Raw genomic sequence first — 18101 nt, 5'->3', positions numbered from 1 at the left:
AAAGTCAATGGGGGAAGGTATCCACCGTGCTAATATTTGACTTTCAAAGACATGATTACAATGTAAGCACTCTATGGCAGTATAATAATAAATATTACTTGCTGGAATTTTACTTAAATAAAAGTTAATACACTGGCACTATACCAAGCGGAATTAGGTACACACGCAGTCTGGCTTGGACTCCTTCCAAGAGGGCTTGATAATTCCTGAAACATCAACAGTGCTGAACTGTGTAGTGCATGTGGCTGGCCCGATAACCAATGTGACTTCAGGCCCACACCATACAATTATAAAATAATACCAATAATTACAACAACTTGGTAGGGTGATCCAGGTTGGGTGACAAACTAAACTTGGCTGATCATGCCAACAAAACAGCGTTACAATTAATCCAGAACATTCCAATTAAGACGCTTTAAGATAATGCTCTGCGTGAGTTTAAAATGAAAAACCTGGTTGATTTGGTAAAGGCTTTGCATGAAGAGCCCTAGTGGGTCAGAGCAGACATAGTGCAAGGACGACTGACTAGGTGGCTGCTTGCTGATCCTAGTTTTAATTACCATCTGTATTACTTTGAGGAGAACTCTGTGTTTTATAAAATAGAAGGGCAACTCCGGTTCTTGGAAAGGGTCTGTGCTACATTATGTAAGCATTACATGTATAAGAGGACTCCGTGTTTTTACAAGTGTTCACAGTAACAATTTATTCAACTTTCTTTCCAGTTACAGGGTCCCCTGTTCCAGTATGGGGATTAAACCTAGGGCTTCTCACAAGCTAGGTAAGCATCATATCACTAAGTGATATCCCACCCTTTTTTAGACAGGGTCTTGGTTAGCTGTCCGAGCTGGCCTCAAACTTGTGATCCTCCTGCCTCAGCTTCTCAAGTAGCTGACCAGCCTGTCCCACAGGGGCTTCAGGATAGCATTTTTACTGCTGCATACTTAAAATGACTCATAAATAGATTTTAAAGGGTAAACACAGAAATGATACCAAGTGAAAGATGAACAATGCTTTGGGAGTATTTTTAAAATATGACTTTACAGTGTAAAATAAAGTTCAACCAGAACCACGACATGGTTATTCTGCCCACTTAGAAAATAATGAGTAAAAGGGCAATTTTGCTTGATAAATACTAACAAAGGGCTAATGAGGTCTCAACTGGAAAGCAGATAATCACCTTGTCAAACTTCTATTTCTAACCAAAACCATATTCTCATACGTTGCTAGGGTGGTTCTGTGCTGATAATATTTTGAAAGAATAATTTGGATACTGACAGTCAGTAATTCAGTAATTTCACTTCTAGATATTAATACTAAGGAATTAATACAAAGTTAGAGGTAGGACAGATTCTCCTGCATCAGTTTCCTGTGCAGGCAACAGACTGACCGGCAGTCATACTTTGGCTTTTAAGCCTGGTAAAGCCACATGAAGGAAGACACCGGGGTATAACCTGCAGATGTGAGAAATCACACTATCTCTAGTCTCTCAATCCCTGGTGCCTTTGCACACTTTGTGCCCTCTCTGGACTATTCTCTCCTCTTTCTGACCAAATTTCAATAACACACACTACCTACAGATACTATTTCAAGAAAAGCTAAGGAGGCAATGGTGATCTACTTATCACATCCCTAACCCTAACCCTAACCCTTCAGGCTTACTTTAGTAACCTAGAGCCTAGCACCTTGCCTATACTCCTTCAGCAAAGCCTGGGGATCTTGTTACTCAGGGGGCTGTGCCATGAGGGATTCAAAGGCACTGATCCCCACAGTCAGCGAGCTCACACAGCTCACATAAACCTACAACTAATTATCGTATCTTTATATTCACGGGTCACAAGAATTTCAAGAAGTAGAAGGTCAAATATTTCATTTTTCAACAAACAGATGAAAAATTTGGTTTTTTTGTTTTTTAATGGCAGGGTCTCACATAGTTCGGCCTAGGAATGAACTCAATGTAGCCCAGGCTGGCCCTGAATTCATGGCAATCCTCTTACCACCATCCCCCAAATGCTGTGCACCACCAGGCCTGGCTCAAAAATTTTGATGTATTATGAGTGAGATATTTATCCCTTTACTAATTTCAATTGTATCGCTGTTGTTATTTAAGTGCCAATTTCTCCTACATTAAAAAGCTGTTGTTTGTCTTCCTTACAGTATGTACCTTTTGAATCCTCTAACATGAACCTATTCTAAAATATTTAGACAAATCAAATTTTCTAATAATCATCTTTCTTTTATTAAGAAGTGAATTATCCAAGTCCCAATATACCAGTAATCACTTAATAATTTGGTGTGTGTTGCTTTCAGCATTTTCTTTAAAGTATTTCATATGCAAGAAAAGACTGAGAACAAAACCACCTATATGGCACTATGCTAGCTAAATATTAGGAAGAATTAGTCACACTGATGGAAATAAATTAATCTAAGAGTGCCCAAAACACTAAAGTGGATCAAGAGGCAGGTGACCAAACCTAGGTCCTTGCTAACGGCAGGTCAAGTGCTGTGCCACTGAACTTTGTAACTCCAGCCATCCTAGGTTCCTGCTTAAATTGCCCAGTCTTGCCTCAAATTGTGACTAACCTCCAAGTGTGATTGTCCTGCCTCAGCTTACTGAGCAGTTGGGATTAAATCTCAACATGTTTAACTTTGTCAAAATTGTCAAAATTGCATATCATGATCCACAGTGGCTATCTAGAAAGACCTGCTGACAACAACAGTAACAGAGAAAACAAACACTATCAAGAAGGATTTCGCAACTCATTTCAACATGGCTTTATGCTTATCCTGCCTACAAAGCTGCACTGTGCCATCTGACACTTTCAATCAATGTAGTTTTCTTTTAAATTAACTAAAACACATTATTCAGTCTCCATCAAATCAGCTAGGTCTCAAAAGTCCAGCAGGACATGCAGTTTCTGACTGCTGTTTTGGTCAACACAATACAGGAAGTTTTGCATCATCACAGGAAATTCTACCAGTCAGAGACAATCAACAACGCGGCTCACGGCAGGACCCTAAGGCCTCATCTGAAGGCAGCAACAATCCCTCTGCTTCCTACCCCATCTCCAAACACAGCAAGTCAGACAGAAAGTAGCTCCTTTTCCGGGGCCAGAACGAAATAAAATACTGCACAGGAAAACTCACTTCGACCCTGCAACAGGTAGCTCAAGGTTGTGATCAGTCTAACTTCTGGAAGAGGGAAGAAAGGAAAACAGAGACTAACTAGACTCCTTAAGGAGTCGCTAATTATTAACTAAAAACTGTATTTAAAAAAAAAAAAAAAAAACACCTACTTGCAAGTCAATTAAATAAGGGATGATTTTTATTTGGAAGTGGTTTCAAAGGCCTTCCTGATGCAGCTTGAGAGTAAATGACAGCCTCAGAAGCCAGCAATGGCCACCTACTACTACTCATGGCCAAACAGCAGCCATGCTGAGTGAAGGGCACTTTTGTTTTGCTACCTGCATCCTGTGCTACAGACATGAAGAGGTGTTTCACATGTGCACACACAACTGGACACGCTACCCTGGCTCCCTCAGCACAGAGCAAAGGGGAAGTAGGAGGAGACATCTGCTCCAGGAGGGGCCCTACACACCCTTCCACATTCCCCACAAATATCCAAGTATTTCCCAACCCAACAGCACAACGGTTTCCAAAGGAAAAAAAAACAAGAGCATGTGCCATAAACATCAAGAAGTCATCTGATGCCAAAATCAGACCAAATCAAATGAAAGGATCACAAGTACTGTATTTGACAGACAGGAAGCCTGCAAAGGGATGGGTTGCCTGGAGATACAGGTTGCACAACCTGAAAATCCCAAACTCTAACTGTTCCTCGATCTGTTATCTTCTGAGCACCAGCATGAGGCCCAAAAGTGTTGGGTTCTAGAGCATGCTAAGTTTTGAATTCTCTAGTGAACACTCTTCAGCCAGTAAAGCCTATGCAAATATCCCAAAATTCAAAAGAATCAACCCTGAAAACACTTCTGCTCTGACCATTAAAGGACACTCAACCTCGACTCAGTGACAGAATCAGAGTAAGACTCGAAGTCAGAATTCATTCTAATTCAGCAAACTGTTGATGCTTTCAGGATAGTCTGACATGGCCAGAACCCAGAATGAATGTGAATGGTTGCACAACATAGCCCCTTTTCAGTTTAAAACAGCTGTTAAAAATAGGCCCTAAGCATTTTCTTTCACTGACCCCAACAGAGCTTCCTCTTGGACTGATAAGTCTCCACCATGGCTTTCTCCCTGCCTGCCACAGGCCTTTCCCTTCCAAGCCAGCTGGCCCAGAGTGGAGCCCAGGTCCGATACCTCCTGCCAGGGGTGCTCACTGACTCTGCAATTAAACAGTGGTGTGAGGGGAGGGCCCCAGCTACACCAACACACACACACACACTATTGCTCCTTCGGCAGCTCTGGACCAGCCCACAACTGTGGACCATGTGCTAAGGAAAACCAAAGCTACAGCCGTTCTGTCAGAGCTGCAACAGCAAAGTACTGCTATAACTGGACTAAAGGATGCTGATGCCCAGAACAGGAGAGCAGAGCACGCTAACTTTAATTCCTGCATGCTCTGATTCTGCTTCATAGAACAGTTACTAGTTTTAAGGCATCACACTCACCCGTGGAATGTTTTCTTTCTACCAGTTATTAAGGATTTCGAACCATCTTATCCATCTGAAGAAAGCTGCTTCTGAGGGAAAAGTATGTATTACCCCATTTAAAGAGATGAAAAACACAGTTCTTTGGACCTTGGTTGGGGACCATCTTTTATGGGTGGCAACACAAATCTCTCCCAGTATCCAGTAGAAGAGTTGGAAGACTGTGGCTTATTTACTCTTCCTAAGCTGGCAAGGCAGTGGGTGCCCAGTTGTTTTCCACACTAAGCCTCTAGCTGGTCTGCACACACAGCCACAGGGCTCTGAGCTCAGACCACTGGGCCTGCCTCCCAATGCATGCAGCCCATCCACCACTTTGGATGAGATGGTGCAGTGTGGTCTCACATAGTTGCCCTGGCAACTCCCACCCACCAAAAGACAACCATACAGTTTCTCCAGTGGAGCAGACTCCTGAGCCACACTGTTTTCACAGAGGGGTTAAAGAGCCTGGGACAGCAGCTTGATGCAGTCCACTACCAACAGCAGCCACTTGATGGCAATGTTCACCTATTCCCTTGGAGTTCTTCCATGCAGGGAGATCCCGGAAAGCCAATAGCACCAATGTAGGCTACACAGCGTGGACAGGGCTGGAAAGGGCCTCTGTGTTTGGTCCGAGAGTGCCTGATGAAGTGCTGGGTGGGGGTGTGATGGATGGATGGATGGATGGATGGATGGATGGATGGAGACACTATGCCAGCCTCCTCCAAAGGTTCATTTCCTTCGCCATAGGCTTCTCTCTGGCTGGCAGGGGCTACAGGTTCTGCCATCAGATAGCTCAGGAGGAAGAGAAACTCCTAGGCTCCATGGTATATGCACATTAGCCCTCCCAACAACTGAAATACAGGTCGCAGATGGCAACAAGCTGGGCAATGAATCAACTGCACCTTATCACAGCACTATGTTCCCTAAGAATGTGGGAGTAAGCTACACCAAAAATTGAACTGGCCAGTTTTTCTTATCAGAAGGTGGACTACCTGTTACATAAAGCATTCCAGCACTAGCCTTCTTAAAAGTACAAAAATAGAACTTAGGTACATGAGTTGGAGAAAAATTCTCTCTAATAAGAAGGGTAGGTGCCATAAATAGCACTCAGTACCTACTTATATTTTCTGCAGCAACAAGCTTGACTAAAAGGACCTCAAATAAGACAGGCAGTGAGTAGAGGATACTATCATATCATCATGAAATAAAGCATAGCCTTAGCATGGAAAATCTCTCTCTCTCTCTCTCTCTCTCTCTCTCACACACACACACACACACACACACACACATACTTCAACCTCACCTGCCTTAATGGCTTCCAAACTGCAGACTTCTCCAATTCTAAGGAGGGTTCACAGAGAGAGTGTAGAATGTGCCAATGTTTTCCTCTGAGGGCTTCAGAAAGTGCCAGCTGAGAGCCTTCCAGCTCACCCTTTAAAACTCCAGAACACTTTCCAACTGAGCAAACTGGAAAGGCCCTTTCCAAGTAACACTGGAAACAAAATGCTCTGAAGGTGAGCGTGGGATAAAGCCACTAAACAGCCTCAAACACAAAGGGACTCAGACAAACCCCTACTACCTAGCTTCCTGCAGCCAACACAACAAACAAGAGTCTATTTCCACTGGTGTGGCACTGGCCTGATCGTGTGTTGAGAATGCTGGGGTGGGAGGGGTGGACCCAGGTTGTTACACACACTAAGCAGACATCCTACCACTGTGCTATGCATCTGGCCGGCCCTTAAATTCACTGTAGAAAGAGGGGCAATCCAAGTTTTATAAATGTGTTCCTAGGTATAGGGACCCTTTGAGAATACTAACAGGAAGGAAGTAAAATGTCAGAACTCAATGTTTCCAAAAGAGATTTACACTGCCTTCAAAGAGTTGAGTCAGCAATTAGGAACAAAAGCAAAAGCGTGAGGGACACAACACTAGAACAGGTCAGAGAATAGTGTTGATCTAGAAATTCCACTGGGCCCAGCTATTCCCCTCCTAAGTATCTTTCCAAAATCATTAAATACATCATATTGTAGTGATGCATAGGTATCTGTTTATCCATAAAAATGCATAATAGCTAAATCATTAAAGCAGCCTATATATCCATTAACAGATGAATGGATAAAGAAAATGTAGTATTTACACACAATGGAATACTAATCTATCCATCCATCTCAAACCTGTGTGGTACACTCAGCATGGTGCGCTGAGCTATGCCATAAAGAGTAACTAAGTCATTCGTTCAAAAATGGGTGCTCCTTGAGATCATAATGTTAACTGAAATAAATAGCTACACAAAGCTTAGCTACCATGTAACTTTTCTTATGAGAATCTCAAAGTATAAATAATTTCAAAAAACAAGGGAACCAACAGCAAGCAAAGAGACATAGATTGCTTGCAAATCAGAAGGCGATCTAGAGGAGACAGAAGGAAAAGCGAAGGGAGGGGGAATAAAAAGGATTAGGGTATGTTAGATACATGGATCTATTTCATAAAATGAATGTAAACATTATGTACTACAAACAAGAGAGGTAGGAGGGTGGAGAAGGTGGTGAAGGAGGGAGGGATAGAGGGAGGGAGACAGGGAATGAGAGAGAGAGAGAGAGAGAGAGAGAGAGAGAGAGAGAGAGAGAGAGAGAGAGAGAGAGGAGAGAGGGAGGGAGAAACTTTGCATATAAGCCAGAGCAGTCGGAAGCAGCCTAAGGATCCCTAAACTTCTACAGCACAGGCTTAGCCATTACTTCATCTCAAGCCTGGTGGCTGCTGTCCCTGAAAAATGGACCTAAGGTTATAAAACAGCTCAGGTTCCCTCCTCCAATAAGAGCTGAACAGTTTTATTACCTTAGCGGGGGCAGGGGTGTGTAAGTGAACAGGCTACATCTGAGCCTCTAAAATGCATCCAAAAGACTACAAAGGAAGCCTCAAGGAGAGATGGGATTTGGCAGCAGGTGAGATTAAGAAACACATTGTAAATTAAAGGATTTATGGACTGTAGGGTGATTTCCCAAAAACATATCTAGTAATCAGTCTGCTGGCTTTAAAGATATGCCATATAGGACTCTTTTAACATCTAATGTGGCTCACGTAATAACAGGGTATTTCCAAAAGCTAAGTAAAAGGTCCTCTGAATGTGAGGGAAATGGGGTCTCAGAAATTCACAAGCACAGCAAAACTGCACGAGTCCATTGTGAGAAATCTGATAGCAATTAAAGCTCCATCAATACACACATCACAGGGTTCAAAGCATGAAATGGGTCAGACTTTAAAAACACATGAGGCCTTTCTCTGGTGGGCGACATTATCATTTTACAAGAATGAACACAGATAAGCAAATCCTATTCATAAATAAGCAAGCCACCTCTCAGCTGAACACAGGCCCTTCTGGTGACCCCATGAGGGTTTATCCTTTCTGTATCTGTCGGGGAGTAAAAATGGATGGAGAGCCCAGGCTAGCACTGTACTTCCATCACCATTTCAGGAGTATGCAAGGCATGGGGTGGGGTGGGGGTGGGGGGAGTTACTGTGCAATGAACAAATTTCTTTCACCTCAAATGTTCTCAAACCCTACCATTACTTCTCAAATAATCTGACCACAGAAACTTCCTGAGCACTCAGGAGGCTGAGGCAAGAAAATCACTTAAGTATGAACCACACAGCAAGACCCCATCTCAAAAACAAAATAAAACAAAGAGGCCTCCTGACCAGATCTCACTCTCCAACACCTCTCAAACATGGGGCCTTTTTAGAGCACAGTCCAAGCCAGTGATGGTAAACATGGTATAGTTTTCAATGATAACCAACAGACTGTTTAGGCATGCATGCCATAGGCTCACCACCACTGGTAGGGGTGCATCCCCACTTTTGAGGTGCACTCCCCCTGCATGGGAGTCAGTTTCTCTATACTCTGAGCTAAGGGATTTAGGTGTACCCAATGCAGTCGCATAAAAGCAAGCACTCAGCGATGGGCCCAGTTTAATTGTGTCAACTGGAAGGACAACTGTTCAAAGGGCAACAGCAAGAGCCTCCTGGACAGAGATCCAGGAACTGCTCTGAGCTCGCATCAACACAAAGGAAAACACAGTGAGGATTAACATGGCAATTAATCTACAACTGAAATGAAAATCGAATCATCACCATCTTCAAGTCCCACTGGTTTGTCATGGCCAGTGACCTGTGTTTCCCTCCACGATGTTATTTGAAGCTGCAGCTCCCCTGTCACTGTATTCCCAGGAAGGGCAGGTGAGAGGGCTGGCAAAGCTTAAAGGAGATCATAAGACTGGGGCCCGAAATCCACCAGGCTGTAAGGAAAGGACTTGATACCAGCTTTTTCTTCCCACTGTGTGAGGACACAGCCCAGAAGACAGAGGCTCAATGGAAACCAAGTTGGCAGGGTTTAAAGGTTCCAAACTGTGAGAAACGCGTGTCTGTTGTCTAAACTGTCTACCTTACGGTATTTTGTCATGGAGGCTCATGCTAGCTAATACATAATTTTCACCACAGCCACAAGAAAATGATCGGCACCCGTAGTACAACACTGCCACATGTCTCTACATCCTCAGCAAAAGAAACTGACAGATAAAACAAAATCAGCAGACCAGGGATAAGATCTATGGACCACACGCCAGAATGTACTCAAGGAAAAACAATGATCAGGACCCCAGGTCCAGGAATCCCTAAAAAATAGCACACTCAGGCTGGGTGTTCCTCAAATTCACAGGTGAGCAACAGCAACAGCCAACGAGCTGCCAGCGAACAGTGAGAGTGAAGATTCAGAACTAGCACTGCTCTAAAGCCCACGTGCTCCAAAGTGTCCAGTGCAAACAGAAAGCCCAGCTCGAGAACACTGCCCTCTTTCTGGCTGCAGGAGCCTGATCCAAACATCACTACACACCTGCATAAGCAGTTTTGGGAGCTGCACAGGGGACGCACGTGACCTGCTGGCTTTGTGGCACATTCTGGGCAGATGTAACAAAACTCAAGAATAATCATACAAGGGGCTGCAAGGAGAAGTAGCAATGCTGACAAACCCTGAAACCAGCACACTTTAATCAGCTGAACCAGGCGGAGCTGAAGGGAACGTTCAGGGTGATGAGGAAGTGCTGTATCTGCAGTGGCTCTTTATGTATGCATCTGTTGAAAATCACCTCTTTCCCAGGTGACACATTCTTCTAAAGCACCCCATGATGTTAGGGGAATGACAATGGGACCAAGATAGACCCCAGATTACAGAGCTAAAAGAGAGGCAAGGCAGACTGAGTTAGAGGGCTGCTGAGGAGGAGTCTCAATCATAAAGTGACCTTAACAGGCAGGAGCAGGCACCTCCACTTTTAACTCTCCATGAAGAAATAGCCAAATTTCCTGGGACACGGGAGGCTTCACTGTCATTTCAGTGATATTTCTGGCTCCAGCTGGTTTTCAGCATGACCTAGTCCTTCCTATTAAGTTTCTCATCAAGGTTCAGAAGTCCTCATCTGAAGCTGATGAGTCTGACTGACTTACCTCTGAAAAGACCCTTCCTGCCAGCCACAGAACATGTCACTGCAGTCATCTGTTCCCACCTATGTGGTCTCCACCCCTGCTGCAAATGCTTCTCCCAAACCTGCTCAGAAAACATCCCATATCTTTCAAAGTCTCTCCGCAAGATCTTGTATGAAGCTTTTTCCAATAGCTCACAAATGGGCCTTTGCCAAGATGCCTCCCTGCCAGGTTTTTAAACCAGATCAAACAGACCGACCCACCTGTTTGCAAACTGATTCTCCAACAGTGTTTTACCATGCTTCACCTAAGTCCTGCATACTTCCTTCTCAGGTCAAAACGTGAATCTCTGAAATTAGGAGGCAGCCCTGATTAAGATGTTCACATTTATGTTTTTTTCTTCTTTCCTACTGATACAATAGTAATTGTACATTGCTCAATGACACCTTTGATGAGATGAAATGAGGTATTAGGGCTCCTGCAAAATAGGCAACCTGCCCTAAGTTTTTATTAACCAGGATGCCTCCTATAAACTCAAAATGCCAACACTGCCAACACTGCTACATTACTTGGGATATAAACAGACTGAATAAAACCAGAAGAAAGAGATACTCAAGCATTCTCAAAAATTCTGTTTTGTGGCCGGAAATATGGCTCAAAGATAGAGCTCTTGCCTTGCATGCACAAGGCTTTGGGTTTGATCCCGAGCACCACAGATAAGACAATGCAAGGCAAGGCAAGACAGAAGACAGAAATTGGAATTTTAAAAAAAAACTTCTGAAGTAGATCTTTTAAAAACGCACACACACACAATAAATTCAACGTGTTTTCAAAGTACAGTACTTCATCCAGTTTTCCCTTCTCTCAGAGTATACATCACACATCAGGGGACCCAGGAGAAATAATAATCTCAAAAACAGAAGAACTGGTGAAACTCAACTGCTGCCCTGAAGACAGATCTGGCTGTGAGCTCTAAGGCTTACAGAGGATGACAGCAACACCCACAAGCCAGCAGCTCAACGTGGGCAAAGCATAAGCCACTTTCTTCAAGGAAAGGAGGAAAAAAAGTAGGGGGTAGGCAGAGGGAGAAGTGCCTTCCTGTCAAAGTAGGGACTGTTTTTAAAACTGCTATACTGCAATACCAATAATCTCAGCACTGGGGGGCTGAGGCAGGGGGACTGCTCTGAGTTTGAGGCCAGCCTGAATGACGTAGTGAGTTTCTATCTCGAAAAACCAAAAGCAAACGCTGTATTTGCAGGCTGCACTCCAAACTGAATGGAAAAGTATCTAACTTGGCAAAGGAAAACAACCAGATAATCATATAACTCTACAATCAGGACCTTCTTTTCAAATATGGCCAAATGAATAACTACCACTGGGCAATGTGTCTGCCCTTTTAACTGATTCTTCAGTCATGTTTTTAATGTCATAATAAATGCATTTGAAGGAGTTGGGTCCCACTTTCATTCCACAGGCACAAGGACTTTGAGGATAACTAAACTTCCATTCTTTAATGAGAAACAGGGCGGCGCCTGAGGAAATCTGAAAGGCGCCCTGTGCCTGCCCTTCAACACCAGTCCTTGACTCTCATTCGGCAGCTGTTGCCACCAAGACAACAGCCCCACCTGTGACTTCCAGCCTGGGATCAACCATTGTAAGACAAGCGTAAGAAACATAAAGATCTGTAGATGACAGAATGGAAAGTTACCGTGACTATTTATGTGCCTGCAACTAAAGAGAGGAAGGTAATGGATCAGGAATGCAGTCTTTTGATTCCCTCTATTAATTCAATTACAAGCTGCAATAAAGCCCGGAAACACATTCACATTAATACATAATTTACTGCCCCCTTCCTGAGGTCCTTTACCCAATAAACAATTTCACTTGTCTCTTTCAAAAGAAACTGCTGCTTTGAAAAAATCAAATCCTCTACAAATTCTTGTTTTTGGAGTCCTATCAGTGTGGAAGGTTCTGAAATTGCTTCTATTTATCTAAGTGGTGGTTAAACACACATGGGAGTGCTAATTCCGTGAGCCTGGGTTTGTGCCCTGGCTCTGGCAGTTCCTAGCTAGAGACACAGACTACTAATCTACTCTTACTACATGGTTTCCTTATCTATAAAAGTTTGTTCCAACCATCAAATACACACTAGAATTACAGTACCTGGCAGACAGTCCATCATAACTCCTGCCGGGACTACAATTCTATAAAGTAAGTGCCCTTAAATCTATTCAAAAAATGCTCGGCTGGCCAAAGGCATTGCTGATCCCAGATGACATTTATAAGATGCAAAAGAAATTCAAATACAGCTAATAGCTCCCCTCTCTTACTGTGTAATTATGTGTACTCATTATTTGTGTAGCATGTTATTATTTAAATGTCCCTAATTTCAGCCCCTGTGGGCCAAGGGCCCTTTCAGAGTGGCCAAGGTCTCAACCTCTGCCAGTCCTTTCCAAAGCTTTTGCCATTTCATTGTAGCCAGAAAAAGTGGCATTATCTGCAGCAGGAAGTGGGCAGAAGGCTTGCAATGAGTGAATCTTCATTCACACTGCCGGCCCCTAAGCCCAGCAGCAGCCAAAGAGAGCGTGATGGATTCAACTCCTCCACAGACAATCCACCTAGCTGCTTGATATGCAACTGCTACGACCTCTGCCTGGCCAAAAAAATTTCATTCTTTGTCACTCCAGAAGCACAAAAGTAAAATTGATGGCAAACATAGATTTTATGGCCAAAAAAACCAAGTCTCTCTGCTATCTGGTATCTGCTCATATTGCTACTCTACCAGACCTGCAAAACAAGCAGACTGAGCAAAGCCACTCAGATGTGAGCTACCCTTTTTCATTGCCATTAATAGGCCACCCAACCCCTCCCCCCCGGGGAAGGGCAAAGGGCTGTTCACTCAGCACGCCAGCAGCCCAGGGATTTAGCAGAAGTGATGTCAGTTTGTTTTTAAATTAGATAAAAATTATGTCAGACCCGTGCCACTGTTAATGCAAAATATTATGGTGGGAAAAAATTGAATTTTCTCAGGAAACTCTGGCAGAACCAACAGTCCAGAAATGTCTTTGTTAAACATTTGCCAGGGGCAGAGAAGCTGGGAACAATAAAGCACCTTGTTTTCAACACTCCGGTTGCAAAGACTCAGTGTCATTTCACACATTCTGTGTTTCCAATGATATACTGGACTCAGAGGTACCTGACATGAGCTACAGTTCCAATTCTGCTCCTGTGAAATAAATACGTGTGTGACTTTAGCGAAGTCACTACTGCAGAGAATATTCACAAGGCAATTTTCCTCAGCTTACAGACAAAAAGATCAGAGCTCCCAAAAGCAGGTCATGCCTTCCGGTTCCAACACTACAAAACATGGGGAGGTGGGTGGAGGCAGAGGCCACCCATCAGCACCCTATCTCTGGCCCAGTTTTCTAAGTTGGGTTCCATGGACAGTTTGAAGGCTCTTTGGACAGTTCTGCGCTGGCTCTGCATGGGACAATCTCAAAGCTTCTATCAGCAGGGGAATTTCTGCTATTAATTAAAACTGGATCAATGGAATCGTTGCAACTTCCAAAGAAGAACCTCAAGGGGGGTAATAACCAACATCAAATTTTTACACAAGAAAAGATACACACTGCCTGACTTCATGACGATCACACCACACTCTCTTCCAAGTAACTAACCTTCCTTCTGGCTTCATGTCACTTCCAGGACACATTGCCTGTAGAGCAAGCTAAGTGTGACAGCCTACTAAAGAGCATCCATCCAAACCCAAGCTAGAATACATACACATGTCCACAGAGGACACACAGCATACCCTACTCCCAGCCTCACCTGCCCAAAGCAGTCCTGGACACAGAGCAGTCAGGACACACCCACAGAAGAGGAGCTGCACCAATTTTTCCCTCCTGTTTCTCAACAACCTTCCCAAACAAGAATGCACTGTGCTCAGTGTGACACCGGCCTTCAGGGTTCTTGAGAAATAAGTTCAAGACTCTTAAACTGTGAAACACAAGATAGGTTTATTGAGAACTGCCATGCACTAAAACAGATGACCTTGCAAAGACACCAAAACGTACCAGACACATGCATAAAGACACCAATTTCACAATCAAACAGGAAGCTTAATGCCAGTATTTCTGTTTAAAAGACAAGTCAGTGTTCATCAGCACAAAAAACAAATTAACTACCTTGATCAAAACTTGTTGCTAGACAAGTAGTGCTAGAATTAATTTAAGTCTACAACCTCAAAAAGACATCTTTCACAACTTAGTATTTCCTGCATGGTACTCACACCCTCCTGATTAAGAAAAACCCAAAGCTAAATCTGGTCAACCTGCTAACTGTATCACTGCTTTTTAGATGACTAAGTTTTTGTACATTTCTCCAAATTCCAACATTATGAAACCCTAGATAACTGGGTAACATCTTGTCCTAAAAAACAACTTGGTGTTTCCCAGTTAGGAAACAATATATTATTTTTTTCATTGTCAGAGATTCTAAAAAGCACTCAAGGCATTGCCACTCAAAGATAGCAGAAGAGCACCACTTCTCACAAGTGAAAAGTCTGAGACTATAGCAGCCACTCTACTCGGACTCCTGTATTCAGTTATGTTCCTACTCACTGCTCCACTCCCAGATGCCTGGAGCGTGCCAAGTGAAGCAACAGCAACAAACTATCACATCCAATGTTCTCCACACAAATGAAGAGCTCAAAGTTTCTGTATCCAGGTAATAGGCGAGGTTCCTAGCTGTAGTATATAGCAGGATAGCCTCCCAAGAGTAAAACAAAAGGGGGGGGGGGAGTGCAGATTATATGGCACCAATCTGCAGAAATTATATATTCTTTGTAAACAAGCTGTTCCCATGCTTTTGGCTCAAAAGGAAAGAAAAACGACAGAGTGGCATGACATACAATATACACAGCAAAGCCTCTATAGCCTTCACAGTTGGCTTCAAAGCCACATCATACAGAATGAAGAAAATACCCAGATGACGGTCGCTCAATAGTGGAAGAACACTGCACTGCATTAAGAGTGAGACAACCCAGGTGAACAGCACAGTTCACTCAAGTTCTCTTAGAAAACTAGGCAAAGGCAGGTCTGCCAATAGTGCTGCCTGTAGGCACCAGTCCCAAAGAGACTGCCCATCAACTCATCTCACAATTAAGCCAGTGGGGAAGACACTGGAGGTCAAAGCAAACCTGCCATTTTGGACCTTGGCAAACTGTCAAGCCCCTAGAGGGGATGACTCCCCCAAGATCAGAGCCAAGACTCCAGGATAAGAACAGGCCTCACCTTCTTGCCTCTAAGCAAATCTAAATTGGAACACAGACAATTTATTCACATTTAGATATATAAGTCTAGGAAATTAATACATGCACAAGACAATACATTCAGCTGCCTTGCCTGGAACAGACTGCAACCAAGTAACTATCTTCAAATTGTTTTCAGATGGATCCACCTAAATCCCATGAGCCCTTGATTTTTTTTTTAAAAAGGGGACACAGCTGGGTGTAGTGGTAATCCCAGCTGAGGGAAGAAGACTCCTAAGAGTTCAAGGATGAGTGTGTGCCTGTGTGTGTGCGCGTGCGTGTGTGTGCCTGTGTGTGTGCCTGTGTGTGTGCCTGTGTGTGTGCCTGTGTGTGTGCGTGCCTGTGCCTGTGTGTGTGTGCCTGTGTGTGTGTGCCTGTGTGTGTGCCTGTGTGTGTGTGTGTGTGTGCCTGTGTGTGCCTGTGTGTGTCTGTGTGCCTGTGTGTCTATGTGTGTTAGCTCAGCAGTGTCTAAGTGCCTGCCTGGCAAATGCAAAGTCTTGAGTTCAATCCCCAATTTAAAAAAAAAAAAAAAAGTTCAGGGACAACCTGAATTACATATCAAGACATTATATCCGCCCCCTGTATAAAGTCAGACAGCAAATTTCCTTCCAGAACCTACTGCATGAGCGCAGAAGGGGACATCTCCAGAGGCACAGACAGAGATTTAGGCCACTGTACCCCTGCATCCCTGCCAAGACCAACCTAGCCTGACCAACAAGGAAGCCAGACAGCAAGACAGGCAAGAGACCTAAGCTGTGGAGAACTGGAGTACACAATATAGCAAGACCATCCAAGGATTCCTCCCATGTGCACACCTGAGTGGAGAGACAGACAAACATGGAAAATGCTGTAAGACGGACCCCACATTCAATCCACAACATAAGAAAGAGAATAGGCACCCTGTCCATTCTCTTTTACAGGACATAAAGAAACTAAAAACAAATCTATATACCCAATAGGCTGTCCACAACATATATTCACAGAATACCAAGAATACCAAGCGCCTGCAGGTTCCTAGCTTAAGAAGCACAAGCTGCCAGAACACATTCAAATCAGAAACAAGACCATGCGAAAAGCAGACATCCAAGTACACCAAGAGTCAACTAACTTACCATTCACCGTTTTCAGGCTCCCAGCAATGCTGTCCCCGTGCTGCCGCTTCTGGGCATTCTTGAATTCCTTCAGAGACAAATAAAGGACTTTACGTACCACCCTTTCTTCTGACCACGGAATCCCATCACTGTCATCCTGAGGAAACAAGAGGAAAAAAAAAATTACCTAAGAACGAACAAGCACATATTCACAATCGCAATATACTTTTTAAAAATGTGTCACAAAAGCCCAGCCATGGAGATCTAAATGAGAGATATCAGAATGTAAAAAGAAAATGTCCTTGGACTGAAAGTAACACAAATTACCCCCAATTCCTCATATACCCGCATCCTAATACATTAACCAGTAATACTCAGTTTTGTATTCCTGGCAAAATCCAAAAAAGGGAGTTGTCATGTGCACAGCCAAGAGGCACGATGAACCATGTCACTGGAGTTTTTCAACGTAATGCCAGGCTGTACACTGTGTCACAAATATGTGCAGCAGAACTCTTGGAAAGTTTGCTGTCCATGTTAAGAGCTGAAAGGGCGCTACAGAATATGAGTGCTGCCTTACAGGAATTCACAACCCCACCAGAAGAGGGGGGAGAACACTGAAAAGATGAAGCTCAGCGAAGGGCGAGTAAGGTGGCAATTCTGAAACAATAATATGGAGCTGGGGGATATAATGTAGCTCCAAGGTACAGCACATGTCTACATGCAATGAGGCCCAAAGTACAACACTTAAGATTAGAGGAGGGAGAGCATCAGCACATTAATAACAGATTTTGAAGGTCTCCCATGAAAGTGTAGTTCCCCTGTGCCTTGTAGATTCAAGTCCAGTACTCCATCTGGAGAGGAGAACCAAACACAATGAAGGCTAGTGGCTAGAGAGTAAGAAACAAAAGAACTTACAACCAGCAAAAAAAAAAGAAGAAGAAAATCTAAAATGCAGGGGGGTGGAACATCCAACAAGGAGTAAGAAGTGGAAATAGCAAGAATCTGAAAATATAGAACTTACAGGCACCAGTCACTAGGCCTGAGCTCACTCAAAAGAGACAGATGTTTTAAGGAATCAGCAACAAGCTTTTAAGGGTTTGGGCCCTGAATCCCCTGGCTGAGAATATGCAGATTCAGATCCACGAATCGCTGTACATTGTTTGCTAATCCAAGAAGGACTGGCATTCCCATACCAACTGCGAGACGTTGGCATTTTATAAATTCAATTAAGAGATGGAAATATTTGAGCTTTTCAGATACTTTTTCAGAGACAGGAAGGAAGGAAGGAAGGAAGGAAGGAAGGAAGTAAATATTGATATTCCAGTTAAAAGCAGAATTTTGAACATCTAAGTTCTTTCTATGCAAGTGGAAGGCCAAAAGCCTCTGAGAACTCCCTTCCACTGGTGGGCGATCAGAGGCTGAGGGACTGTGTTGTAGAAAGGAATTGCTTTTGACTCCTGCCACTAAGATCCTGTAGAATCTCCCCGGGCCTCAATGAGAAGGCTAGATTATCAGAGGTCTTTTCCAGCTCTTAAATTCCTCCACTCTGCATAAACACAAACTACATCTTAGAAATCCAACCACATA

General features: G+C 43.6%; 1 protein-coding gene across 2 annotated transcripts in view; it reads right to left on the bottom strand.

The window, feature by feature from the left end:
• Jarid2 (jumonji and AT-rich interaction domain containing 2) overlaps positions 1–18101 on the bottom strand; it is a 226800-nt gene that overhangs the window by 105344 nt on the left and 103355 nt on the right. For both annotated transcript variants that reach the window (XM_003468848.5, XM_013151364.3), the window contains one exon: positions 16536–16671. In XM_003468848.5, coding sequence (XP_003468896.3) covers positions 16536–16671 — 136 coding nt within the window. Of the gene's footprint in view, positions 1–16535; positions 16672–18101 lie in introns of those variants that run through there.

Source organism: Cavia porcellus, unplaced genomic scaffold (genome assembly GCF_034190915.1).
Source record: "Cavia porcellus strain 051 isolate PalLab524CR breed Dunkin Hartley unplaced genomic scaffold, mCavPor4.1 scaffold_13, whole genome shotgun sequence".
NCBI classification, from domain to species: domain Eukaryota; kingdom Metazoa; phylum Chordata; class Mammalia; order Rodentia; family Caviidae; genus Cavia; species Cavia porcellus.
The sequence above is the reverse complement of the archived record's forward strand: the minus strand, read 5'-3'. Positions and strand labels throughout refer to the sequence as shown.